Here is a 12,884-nt window from a genome sequence, read left to right as displayed (position 1 = left end):
TTTAAAAATTCTGTAGATAACTCTTGTATATTGCTGTTGGGAATGTAAAATGGTACAACCACTTTTGAGAACTGTTTGGCAGTTTCTTGTCAAGTCAGATGTAAACAGTGTGACTCAGCCACTCCACTCCTTAAGTATTTTCCCAAGAAGGAGGAAAGTAGGTCCAAATAAAGACTTATACACAACTGTTCATGGCAGCTTTCTTCACACTGGCTGAACAATGGAAGCAGACTAAATGTGCACCAACAGGTAAGTAGATAAACAAATTGTGCTCAGTCCTTACAGTGGGATACTACTCGGCAACAAAAAATAACAAACTGTGGGTCGCAGTGAGCTATCATGATGCCACTGCACTCTAGCTCAGGCAACAGAGCGAGACCCTGTCTCAAAAACAAACAACTATGATATGGATAGGCAAACAACAACAAAAGAACAAACAATAATACAGATGACTTTCAAAAACATTATACAGAAAGAATGATGCCAGACACAAAAGAGTACCTACTGTATGATTTCCATTTGTGAATTTTTTTTTTTTTTTTTTTTTTTAAGGAATGTAGTCTTGCTCTGTCACACAGGCTGGAGTACAATGGCTTGATCATAGCTCCCTGCAGCCTCGAACTCCTGGGCTCAAGTGATCCTCCCACCTCAGCTTCCAAGTTGCTGGGACTACAGGTGTGCAATACCACACCCAGTGAATTTTCTTCATTTTGTTTTTTAGAGACAGGGTCTCACTATGTTGCCCAGGCTGACCTCCAGTTCCTGAGCTCAAGCAATCCTCCCACCTCAACCTACTGAGTAGCTGGATTACAGTCTCAAGCCACTGAGCCCTGCCCCTTTGTGAAATTTTATAACAAACCAAATGAATCTATCAATGCTTGTCTGGGGTGGGATTTGGGAGTATTGAATCCAAAGGGGTATAAGAAGATGTTTTGGGGTGATGGGGAAATGTTCTGTATCTTGATGGTGAGGGTAGTTACATGGGTATATGTGTTTTTCAAGATTCATTAAACTATACACTTAAAATAGATGCATTTAGGAGAGAAAGAGCTTGTGCAGAAGTAGGGTAGAGAGCCCAGAGGTTTTGTATGTTTATAGGCAAAGGAGGAGCTGAAGATCCTTGGAGACAGGGTACTGTCTGAGGGCTCCACGTGTGAGTGTGAAAAAATCTATGAATGTGAAGATGAAAGCATTGTCCCTTTATAAAAATGCATAGGAAGGAGTGGAGTTGGGCAAACTTGGAAGATGAAGGGTAGGAGGTTTTAGAGAGCTCAGTACCTCTTTATGTTCATTTTCCCTGTGACACAGAAGGCAGAGTCACCTGTGGAGAGAAAATGGCCTTGAGGCAAGGAGTAAAGGTTGGAAATACCAGCTGTAGGGATGAGGAGCAGAGGCCAACCAGGAAGTAGATAAATGAATCTCCTAGTGATGGGGGGCCCAGCTGGCTGTACAAATGACTAGTGTTTTCTTCAGTGGTGCTCAGAAGCCTGGAGGGAGGAAGAGGGGTTGCAGGTGGATCCTGCGGTGGGGGTTGATAGAGCTTGTCTGCTGGATTATTATAAGTGATCAGTGTTGGCTGTCCAGGCTAGGCAGGAATGGAAGTAGGGAGCAAACTGCAGTAGTTTGGATATTTGACCCTCCAACCCTCATGTGGAAATTTGATCCCCAGTGTTGGAGGTGGGACCTGGTGGGAGGTGTTTAGGTCACGGGGGCGGATCTCTCATGAATGGCTTGGTGCTGTCCTCAAGGTAATGAGTGGGTTCTCGCTCTCTGAGTTCCCCTGAGAGCCAGTTGTTAAAAAGAGCCTGGCACCTTTCCCCTCTCTCTTTTGCTTCTTTTCTCCCTGTGTGATCTCTGCACACACCAGCTCCCCTTCCCTTTTCTCCAAGAGCTGAAGCAGCGTGAAGCCCTCACCAGAAGCAGGGGCTGGTACCATGCTGCTTCCATATAGCCCGCAGAACTGTGAGCCAGATAAACCTCTTTTCTTTGTAAATTACCTAGCCTCAGATATTCCTTTATAGCAACACAAATGGACTAAGACAGAAACTAACACATTAATTGCCCCACTCAGTGAATATGTTGAGCACCTCCTGTGTGCCAGGTACTGTTTTAGATCCTAGAAATATAGCAGGTAACAAAAGATAAATCCCAGCCCTCGTGGAGCTTGCAGTAGCTAGAATCCGACATTAAACAAATAATGAAACCTGTAGTACTTCAGAGGTGGTAAGTGACATGAAGGAAAATTAAGCAGGGAAGAGAGGTCAGTCCTGGGGAGTAGGAAGTGGTCATGGAAGACCTCTCTGAGATGGTGACATTTGATCAGAGACCTGGACAGAAGGAACAGCAAATGCAAAGGCCCAAGGCAGGAGCAGGCTTGGCAGAGTTTGGATACTAGGAGGCCAGTGTGGCTGGAATAGAGTGCAGAGGACATAGCGGGAGATTGTTAGAGGGTGACAGGATGAGAGGGAGGGATTGTGTGAGATTTGTGGGCCACTGTGTGAGATAGGGAGCCACCAAGGGATCTTGAGTGGCAGTAAGTATAATCTGATTTTGTCAAGGCACTGACTTAAAGTCTCGACAAACATTTAATCCTTATTTAATCCACATGGAGATGCTCCATGAGGTAGGTGTTATTATCGCTATTTTTTTTTTCTTTACTGATGAGGAAATTGAGGCTCAGAGAGATTAAGTAACTTCTCCCAACCTGGGGTAAAAGACAAAGGACATGACTTGGGCACGTGGAGGTCGAGGTGCTGGTGGGGAGTAGTGGAAAAGGACAACTGAGGCAGCGAGGGGCCTTGAGGTGGGGCCTGGACTCGCCCCAGTGTGGTTACGGTTGAAGTCATGGCTGGATGGCTTTCTTGGGGGAGGAGCTGGAAATGTTCCTCCCCGTGTTGCAGTGGGAGTGGGGATAAAAATTCACTGATTTTGGAGATAGAAATGTCCAAACCCTTAGGAACTTGGACATTTGTTCTGTCACATTTGTCGCAGCTTAGCAAGGGGATGAGGTTAGCAGAGTACAGCAGCAGTGAGCATCTCCTGACCTCTCCTGGGAACTCGGTTTCTCCAGGCCTGAAGCTTGTGCCATTCCAGGCTCTGCTGGGCACACGAGGGGGAGTGGAGGTGACCAGTAGCTGCTCCCAGGGGGCAGTGAGCAGGTTTGCTTCTTCCCGTGTTAATCCTGGGAGGCCAAACCTCGATTTCAGCTACTATTTTCCCGATCTTTACCTAATAACTTCACCTTTACCTTGAATAACATGCACTCTTACACTTGTAAGGTTACTCCCCCCCCTTTTTTCCTGAAAGTAAAGCAACTTGGGGAGATTGGCTTTTATCCTTACGAGGCCCCATGTAAATGGAGGGGCCTATTTCACAGCAGTGTTGGTTTACAGCCCTGCAGGCAGGCTGGGGTTCCTTTTCACATGGCTGAAGTCTTTCTTTTTACATAAGAAATTTGCCTCATGTCCTATCAGTTCTCATTATTAAATCAAAAACAACCACTTTTCATGTTGATCTTTCATTGCACATTTTCAGAGGATGCTTTCTGTTTTTATTTTGCTTTTGCTGCTGGCTTTCTAAAGATGTTTCTCTGTAGCCTTTGTTAACATGGCAACTTTCAAGCATATACACAGAGAACATGTCCCATTGCCATTTTCCATCTTTAACAGTTATCAACAGGCTGCCACTTTTTATTTTATTTGCTCCCCCCACCCCACCAATTCTGTAGTACTTTAAAGCAAATCTTGGATGCAAATTATTCTTTTAGGGAAAAACCCATCTACAGACTAGGTCATTGTTACACCTCAGGAGCCGAGCAGCAGTTCTCTTGCCCCTGTCAGAGCTGGCATAAGAGCTGTGCTTTTCCCAGGCCTGCAGCTTTGCAGGACCTTTCTCCAGTTCCTCAGTTAGTAGGTAGAGAGTGCTAAGATGACCATAAGGTCCTCCTACTGGACTTATCACCTCCTAAGCTTAGAAAAAAATCACAGTTCTTAAACACTGATATAGCTGTCCCAGGAATCCTTCCCTGTCTCCTGCTGATGTCCTGCATCTTAACTGGAACCTTTCTGGTTGAGGGCATATCTTGGGAGGCCTCAGTGTCACGTGGCCAGTGGATAAGCTATAGAAAACCAGGACAATCCCCATCTGCAGACGACTTCCTGAGACTGAGCAATGCTGCAGAGCAAAGATCAGGTTATGAACAGGAGTTTAAATCATGTTGGTCTCGTGTCGTGTTTCTGGTGATGTCCTCTTAATCTGCGTTTATCTGTGATACCTTTAAGTGGCTGAGATGAACAAAAAGGGTGCCATTTTTACTGCTTTGTTTCTTTGGAGTATGACATTCTCACTCTTCCTGGTTTGCCTGGCTTTGGGGCTGCGTTGAAATAACTGGATTATAATTGCACCTTGACGAGACTGTGTTTCAGTAGGATGCCTGTCATGCACCTTTATTTCCTGTCTCTTGCATCAGTCTGTTTGTGAGAGTGTACTGAGAGGTGATTAATGGGAAAGATAAACATACGCTCACCACTGAAAGTTCTTCCTGTTTCCTAAAGTGTTTTTGGTTTAGTGAATTGTTTGTTTGCTGCCCACAGACCACATATGGTGTTTGTACTTCTGTTGTTGTGAACTCCGTATGCCTTTGTGTAGGAGCTGGGCTTTTAAAGTGAAGCCAACATATCAGACTTGGAAGATTTTCCTTCATCCGAGACTCCCAAGTGACTAGGAGGACTGGACGGCCGTCTGTCACTATGAGCAGAGCCTGCAGAGTCTGGAACTCTGTGTACAAAATCACATGAGAATAGTTGCCGTCCTTGCCCCCAGCTCTGAAGCTGTGTACAGCGTGACTGTCTAGCCTGTGGGGTTTTGATTGCTGGAAATACCTCATCGCTGTGAGTGTCATGCTTGTGGACTTTAGATCTGTCACCTCACAGTGCTGCTGTGTTAGTGTTTGTGCCCAGGAGAAACTAGGGAGGAGAAATCTTGCTGCTAACTGCTGCTTTGAGAAAAAACTTACAATTTACAAAATAATGCCTGCTTTTGTAGGAATTTTGAGAAATATAGAAAAGATGGGAGAGTCATTTATATTTCCAGCAAAGATAACTTACAATTAGCATTTTTGGTTTTTCCATCTTGTTTTTTCTATGTACATTGAAGATTTTTCCCATAGTTGCATTAATACTCTGTGTATAATGTTGTCTTTTCTCCTGAGCATAATAGCCTGAAGACTTTTACATGTTTTAAAACTTTATTAGCTCTTTTAGAAGCCTTAATTTTTTGCCAAGTGGCAGAAATAATTTAACTGTATTATTGAATAGTTAGGTCATTTGTGATGCTACTGTGAGCATCTTTATACAAAAAGCATTTTCTATATTTTATCTTTAAACTAGATTTTATAGAAATACAATGAATGGATCAAAGGTAATAAACACTTGAAGGCTGTAGGATTGCCATGTACTGCTCCAAAGATGTGTCCATTCACCGTCCAATCAAAATCAGTTCTTAGCCTCAGTTTTGCTTTTCCTAATAGGAATATCTAGTACAACTCCAGCTATCTGACAAGGTAAAGATTTAGGTTTTAGAAGTGTCAGACAGTAATGCCATCACCCCTTGTCCACTGTGGATAGCGATTGGTTCTTCCTTCTATGTCTGTCCCCCAAGTTACACACACACTTCTTGACAGCAGTTCTCCTCTGCTCTCAGTTCCCTATCCAGTCTCAGTGACAATCATAAGAGCTTATGTTTGTGTCTTTGTGTGTATGTTTTCTAAAGTACCTTCACATACAGTATCCCATGGAGGTAAATGTACGTTATCAGTATAACTTGGGACTTGGTCCTGGGAAGCCTCTGGAAATCCTAACGTTTTAAGGTCTGTCTAATGATGCCTTTGTTGTTGTTCTTTTGCACAGATCCAGTCCTGCAGGTCCCAACTCATGTGGAAGAGTAAGTTTTCTAATTTGCTCAGTACTTCCTTAATTCATAGTCTTATTCAACCAGTATTTATGAGGCTAGTTGCTGGGAGTACATATATATGCGTAAGTTTAAGGTATGACAAGAAAAAGTGAGACATATGAAGTCTTACAGGTGCTATGATGGGTGCATAATAGGCAATGGTATTAAAAACACTTGAGGTGAAACTTGAGTTTTGAACTTAAACTTCCAAAGTCCTCAGGAGGACTAGAAGAGGACTTGTCCCTCTTTGATGTGTCATACCATGGAGAGAAAAGGTGAACGTGACCTGCTACTAGAAAGTGTGTGTTGGAGTAGATGTTGGACAGCACCTGTAGGAGCCTCAAATGATGGTGCATCCTAGGTAGAGGAAAGATTCGGCAAGGGGTTTCCAAGTGACTGTAGAGGTAGTTCAGTCTTTAGCAGATTCATGTTATAGAAGACCCCCTCACGTCTGCCTTGCAGGAAGGTGCTGCTGACAGAGGGACCTTGATCTGTCTCCTTGGTGGGGTCTCTCTGATGTCAAGCTGTCAGAATCCATGTTTATTGCCTGCAGTTAAAAACTAAATCTCTTGAAGACTAAAAGGAGATTTGTTCTACCTGTTTATATACCTTGCCATTGCTACTAAATTTTATTTTATTTTTTTAGACAGGGTAGCTGTAGCCCAGGCTGGAGTGCAGTGGCACAATCATAGCTCGCTGTAGCCTCGAATTCCTGGGCTCAGCAATCCTCCTGCCTCAGCCTCCCGAGTAGCTGAGACTACGGGCGTGCACCACCATGCCCAGCTAATTTTTTTTATTTTTTGTAGAGATAGGGTCTCACTATGTTGCTCAGGCTTATGCTATTAAATATTAATCATTGAAGTTCTAGTTACAATTAATGTAGAAATCAAAAAGTAGAATTGCCTGGGTCCTTTTCACTTATTTTACCTTTATCCAGAGTGCTTTGATCAAATTATGATTTACTGTTCTGTGGTTTTATACAATTTCTCCACTAAAGTATAGTATACACCACCATAGGGGTATTTTATTTATCTGGGGCTGAAGTGAGAGAGTAGTGGGTGGAATTGTCTTACACACACATACAGACAGACACACACACACAACCACCCCCTAATCCCTGCTCTCCATTTTCCCATTATGGCTTTGCATGGCTTTGATATTTTGTTCTGTGTCCTGGGCTATAATTTGTCATTGACACTTATTGTTTAATTGCTAGGCCTGCCTTCCTCCCAGATCCCAACGATGGCAGCCTATACACACTTGGGGGCAAGAATAATGAAGGTCTGACAGTAAGTATATTTAGCTTCTTTGTATATTCTGGGGGTTCTTGACCAATGGTCCTTCACAGTATCTGCATGTTCAGATCAGCTGGGAGCTTTAAAAAACTTCTGGGGATTCTGATTCAGGTAGTCTAGAGCAGGGCCTGGGCATCAATATCTTTTCAGAGCTTCCTAACTGAGCTTTTACATGTGCATCTAGAGTTCAGAAACAATGATATAAACCTGTTGGCAGGTTCTTGTGGCCCTGCCAACACAATGGAAGGATATGACATTCCCCTTAGTAACAGGATTTGTTCTAATTGGTCACCCTCAATTTGGGAGGGAGGGGTGTATTGGAAACACTGTCTCTACCGCCACCCCCATCTTTAGGGGAAGGCATGTGATATTCTACTCTCATCTCCGTTTGAGAACCTAGACCAGTGGTTTTTAACCTTAGCCCACACATAGGGTCACCTGACTTATGACAAATGTGACATTGCAGTGCAATAGGGAAGGATGGTCTTTTCCATAAGTGGTGTAGGTCAATTGGGATATCCATATAAAAAAAAATCTTGACTCCTACTCTGCACCATACACACATAAATCATTTTCAGGTAGATCGCATATCTCAATGTGAAATGCAAAATAACAAAGCTTTAAGGAAAACAGAGCATCTTCATGACCTTAAAGTATGTAAAGATTTCATATCTAGAGTAGGATATGAAAAGAAATACACCAATCATAAATTTGGTAAAAAATTTGATACATTGATTATATTAAGGTTAAGAACTTTCCTTCATTAAGAGAGGAGACTACAAAGTATTTGCAGTACACATATCCAACAGAGGATTCAGAATATATAAAGAACTCCTATGGATCATTAAAAAAAGAAAAGACAAACCAATAGAAAAATAGCAGAAGAGGATATCCAAATGGTCAATAAACATGAAAAGGTGCTCAGCTTTCTTAGTTATTAGGGAAATGCAAATTAGAATCACAGTGCTATACTAGTATCTAGTGTGCCGTAATGCTACTCAGCAGAATGGCCAAAATGAGGAAAATAGAAAAAGGGAAGTCCAAGTTGGTACAACTGGTTTGGAAAACTGTGACAGTCTGACCCAGGAAGGCACTCCCAGCTTACAGACCCAGCAGAAATGCATGTGTGTGTTCCCCAAAAGGCATACACCCAAATGTACTGCAGCACCATTTATAATAACCAAAAAGTAGAAACTAGCCAAATAGCATCAACAGTAGAATGGATAAATAAATTACAGACGAGTCATGCAGTGGAATACTCTACAGCAATGAGAACTAACAGTCTGTGACTATGCACAGCAACATGAATGACTCTGACAAACTTAATGTTGAGCAAAACAGGACACCAAAAAAGGCTACACTCCAAACGATTCATTTATATAAAGCTCAAAAACAGGAAAAACTAGTCTATGCTGTTTTGAAGTTGGGATAATGGTTACCCTGGAGAGTTATGGCTAGAAAAGTGGGCAAGAAGGGGCCTACCAGAGCACTAGAAATGTTCTGTTTCTTCATCCAGGTGGTAGTCACATGGGTACGTTCCCTTCGTGGAAATTAATTGGGCACTGTGATTCTGAGCGCTTTTCTGTTTGTATATTGCGCTTCGGTAGAAAGTTTAAAAAGCCTCCAAGCATTCAAATGTGCAGCCAACGGTGAGAACCACTGGTCTAGACTGTAAGTAGATTACAGGCTCTAATTTGGCTATTTTTAAATTATTTTGTGAATATCTGTGACTGAACCAGCTGGGAGAAAGACAAGCCTGTGTAGAGCTGCGTGTACCCCACTTTCAGCATTTCTCGCCACTGCTTTCTCTCCACATTACTGCAGCCCTCATTTCTGAAGCAGTTGTTTGCCAGAAACCATGTTCAGTGATTTGTGCACGTTATCTCATTTGATCTTTGCGGCAGCTCTGTGGGGGGTATCCCCATTTTAGAGGTGTGGAAACTGAGCCTGGAGAAGTGAAGAACATGCCCAAGGCCAAAGCTTCCAGTGTTGGAATTGGCACTTAAAGATCTCTGACTTCCAGAGGCTGCTGCTCACACCAACTTGTGTTTCTTCCTCTGTTGTGGTTTAGCAGCTCCAGGAACAATGTGTTTCCAGCTCGGGCCTTCAATCTGGAGACCTGGGGCAATGCCCAGCAGAGACCACAGCACTCTAGACTGGAAGACTTGCGCTGACTTTCTGATTCTCAGAAATATCTGGCCCAAACCCCATCATGACAGCCTCTCTGTGGCATTTTTCCTCCTCTAAGGCTTAGTTTGAATGTTGGGATGACAGGAAAATCCAAATTATTGATTAGTATTTAAAGTTCTATTTATTAACGCTAGAGAGAAATATTTTCTTCCTTAAAGAAAAAGGTGACAGTGTAGCAGAACCTGGAGTTTCTGTAAAAGCAGGTATCTATAGAACAGTTTCAAGAACACAAGACGTTCCAAAAATAAAGTATACTGAAACGAACATTAACCAAAAGAGCTAGTCAGATGTCAGCTGTAGACTCGGAAGAATCAGTTTTATGATGAAATGCAGTTGAAACATTTGGATTTCTTTGAGTTTCTTTTCCTGGCACCTACCATAACTTCCTTTTTAAAACCAAGAGGCTCCATTATTCTGGTTTTCAATAGAGAATTCTTTACTGAAGAAAACATCAGACTTATTTTTCCACCTCAAACTCTTGTGTTGCCTGTGTCATCGTGGCGGAGCATGACACCAAGGTTGCATGTCTTCAGCACTAATCTCATGGCTCCCTCCCACTCTGAAAAAACATGTCATTCTATCCAGTCTAGACAGCTCTAGGTCAGTTTTCCAAGACAGGAGAATTTTTTTCTCCCACCCTTAGAATTTCACAGAATGTGTAGCTCTCCATATTTGTGTAAGTATTTTGAGAAAAGGTTAATGTCACCCCTGGTAAGTGGTCTGGACAGAAGCCCTTGGGCGGCCTCCTGGTGTGGTGTCAAATAAAGGAGTTAGTGTTTACAGAACTCAGGGACCTGGGAGCCCTGGGCGTGTGAGAAGAGGGGCAGGGAGCATAGGCGCCCATCTCCTTGCTTTCCAATCTGGAAGTCTCCCGTCTGCTGAGTGCTTCTCTTTTTAGCAGAATTGGGTAACAGAAACAGATTGCCCAGTAAAATTGTAGTAATTGCACAAGACTTGGTTAACTTATTTAACTTATTTTTTCTTTCTTTCTTTTTTTTTGTTTTAAAGAAACTTCCATTTACCATCCCAGAGTTGGTGCAGGCATCACCATGCCGAAGTACAGACGGAATCCTCTACATGGGTAAGTGGGTCCTGTTTTCCACACTGAAACTTGTATCTCTGTGACAGTGAGTCCTGCAATCTCAGAAAGTGGCATGTGGAGAGAGAGGGGTGCAGCCACCCCCTTGCCAGCCCTTCTGGGAGAGGCCTTCCTTGCCTCAATTGTGCTCCAGGTGCTGGTCTTGCCAGGCTCAGCTGACCAGTTAAGAAAGGGTTCCCCCCACTTGGGAGAAGGATTGACATCATTAATATGGTTACTCATTTAACGAGCTTCTAGCTACTGTGTTGACCTACTCCTGCGATTTCAAGATTGCAACATACCCAGTGGCAATTGGATGAAATTTAAAGTGAATACAATAGTCTGAGCCAAGAAAGGGAAGCCAGGCTCTGCCTATTAATTATAGGGCTTTCTTAGTATTTCCTGCTATCAGAATATTTGATAGATACAGCACTTAACAGCTTGCGTAAAGTGCCTTCATACCTATGAGGTCACAGTTTTCAAAGCATCAGATCACCTGCTTTTCTTTTACCATGTTGCTGCCAAAATGTCCATAAAAATGCATTTGTAACACAAAGGAGAGCTGTATTTAATCTTGAAATCATAGCAGTAATAATAGCCTATATTTATACAGCAGCTTTCTTTTTGAGGAACTGAAAGTGCCTGCTTATTGCTTATTCACGTCGCGGGAGCTTTGTGTATGTTTCTGGGTCTCAGGTGCAGCCAGACTTTAAGTTGGGACAAACTTGCTCGCAATGAGGAACCCCCAGCCTAAGGATGCAGAGGAAGTGATCAACCCAGGCTTTCTCTCTCCTCTGGGCCATGCCCCGGGCCCATCTGACCATCCTCGTGCTATTTCCTCTCTGATCTTCCAGCTTTTGCCAGCAATTCATCATTTATGGTCTACTTAGGATATTGTGTTTCCATCACCTTTGTGTGGTGCCCTCTTAAGTGAGGTCATTAAGCATATTTAAGAGCGTGGTAGTTGGCCAGTCTATCCATTAAAGTAGTAGCTGGTTATACAGACTGGAATGGTCTAGAGGTAGCCAGATGCATGAGCCGTATGGAAAGGGTTCATGGTCATAGCTGTTCATTGACCTTTTCGCTCTATCTCCGATCTTTTTCATAATAAGATGTTTTCATTGAGATCAGAGAGTTGTGATCCATGGATAAGTTGCACACACATGGAGCAGGCATGTATACTACATCTCTTAGACTAAGTGTAGCTTTAACACATTCTAGTACCCTATGACATTCCCCAGCATTTCAATATTCTGTTTCCAAGAGTTCCCAGAAATAGGAAACTTTTCCAATAAGTTAGGAAGATACACATGACCAGAGATCATGCCTTACAAAACAGAAATAAACACATCACAGTGACTGTGTTGACCCTCAGCTTGGAGGCCCATGCTACTGGCTCACCATGACCAGGACGCTCTAGTATGTGTACCACAAGTACATACACTTTGGGTTTTCCTAGTAGTGGTGTTTGCTGTGCTGTCTGCCTGTTTGTGTTACTTAATCAGTGGACTGAGGTGAGGGTATGACCTGTAGCCAGGGCTAGCTGTGGACGGAGGCTGCGATAACTTTGGCCTCGCTAGCGTCAGGTTCCAACCAACCCCACTGACTAGGTACTAGCTAATGACAGTTCTAAACAGTAGCTGCAGATCCTTCTCACATATGGGCTAATTAGTATGTTGAGAACTATGAATGATGGTTACTAAGGAGATGAACCCTGGGTACATTGCTATAATTATGTAGATCTTAGTCTGTGGCAACAGGATTGTCCTTTATGGGAAATGCTTTTCATATTTAATGCCACTAATCAAAGCAATAAAATATAACTTGAAATTCTGGAGAACTTTTTCTTTTACCATAATTATGTTACTAAGTTTGGAGAAATTTTTATACCATGATTAGGTTATTAAATTATTGTAAGACCCAGTGGCCTAAGAAGTTTTATTAAAATTATCTCTACATCACCATTTACATTGTCACCTTCAGATCATCGTAGAAATGTCTTTGACATCCTAAGAATTTTGGGCCTCTCAGCCCAGAGAACATCTTAGGCTGCTAGTTTGGCAGTGATATTTTTTTCCACATGGTACTGGTGTAAACAACAGTGTGTCCTTGTGACCTTTCAGGTAAAAAGCAGGACATTTGGTATGTTATTGACCTTCTGACTGGGGAGAAGCAGCAGACTTTGTCATCGGCCTTTGCAGACAGTCTGTGCCCATCAACCTCTCTTCTGTATCTTGGGCGAACAGGTAAGAAGTGCACCTTTGTCTTGCACAACCTGACTCCTGAAAGGATCTGAGGAGGCTCCCCCCCCAACAACCTCTGCCTCCCAGCCCTGTCATTAGAAGGTGGCCAGAACTGCCTTCTCTAAACAC

At 42.9% G+C, this 12,884-nt stretch overlaps 1 protein-coding gene across 1 annotated transcript in view; it reads left to right on the top strand.

Moving 5' to 3' along the window:
- The window catches only part of ERN1 (endoplasmic reticulum to nucleus signaling 1), a 90,830-nt gene that overhangs the window by 47,364 nt on the left and 30,582 nt on the right, over positions 1–12,884 (top strand). The window contains exons 3-6 of the mRNA XM_045525818.1: positions 5,907–5,940; positions 7,166–7,238; positions 10,443–10,515; positions 12,636–12,758. Of these exons, the coding sequence (XP_045381774.1) occupies positions 5,907–5,940; positions 7,166–7,238; positions 10,443–10,515; positions 12,636–12,758 (303 nt within the window). The remainder of the gene's footprint in view (positions 1–5,906; positions 5,941–7,165; positions 7,239–10,442; positions 10,516–12,635; positions 12,759–12,884) is intronic.

Source organism: Lemur catta, chromosome 15 (genome assembly GCF_020740605.2).
Source record: "Lemur catta isolate mLemCat1 chromosome 15, mLemCat1.pri, whole genome shotgun sequence".
Classification (NCBI taxonomy): Eukaryota; Metazoa; Chordata; class Mammalia; order Primates; family Lemuridae; genus Lemur; species Lemur catta.
This window is presented reverse-complemented; position numbering and strand designations above follow the sequence as displayed.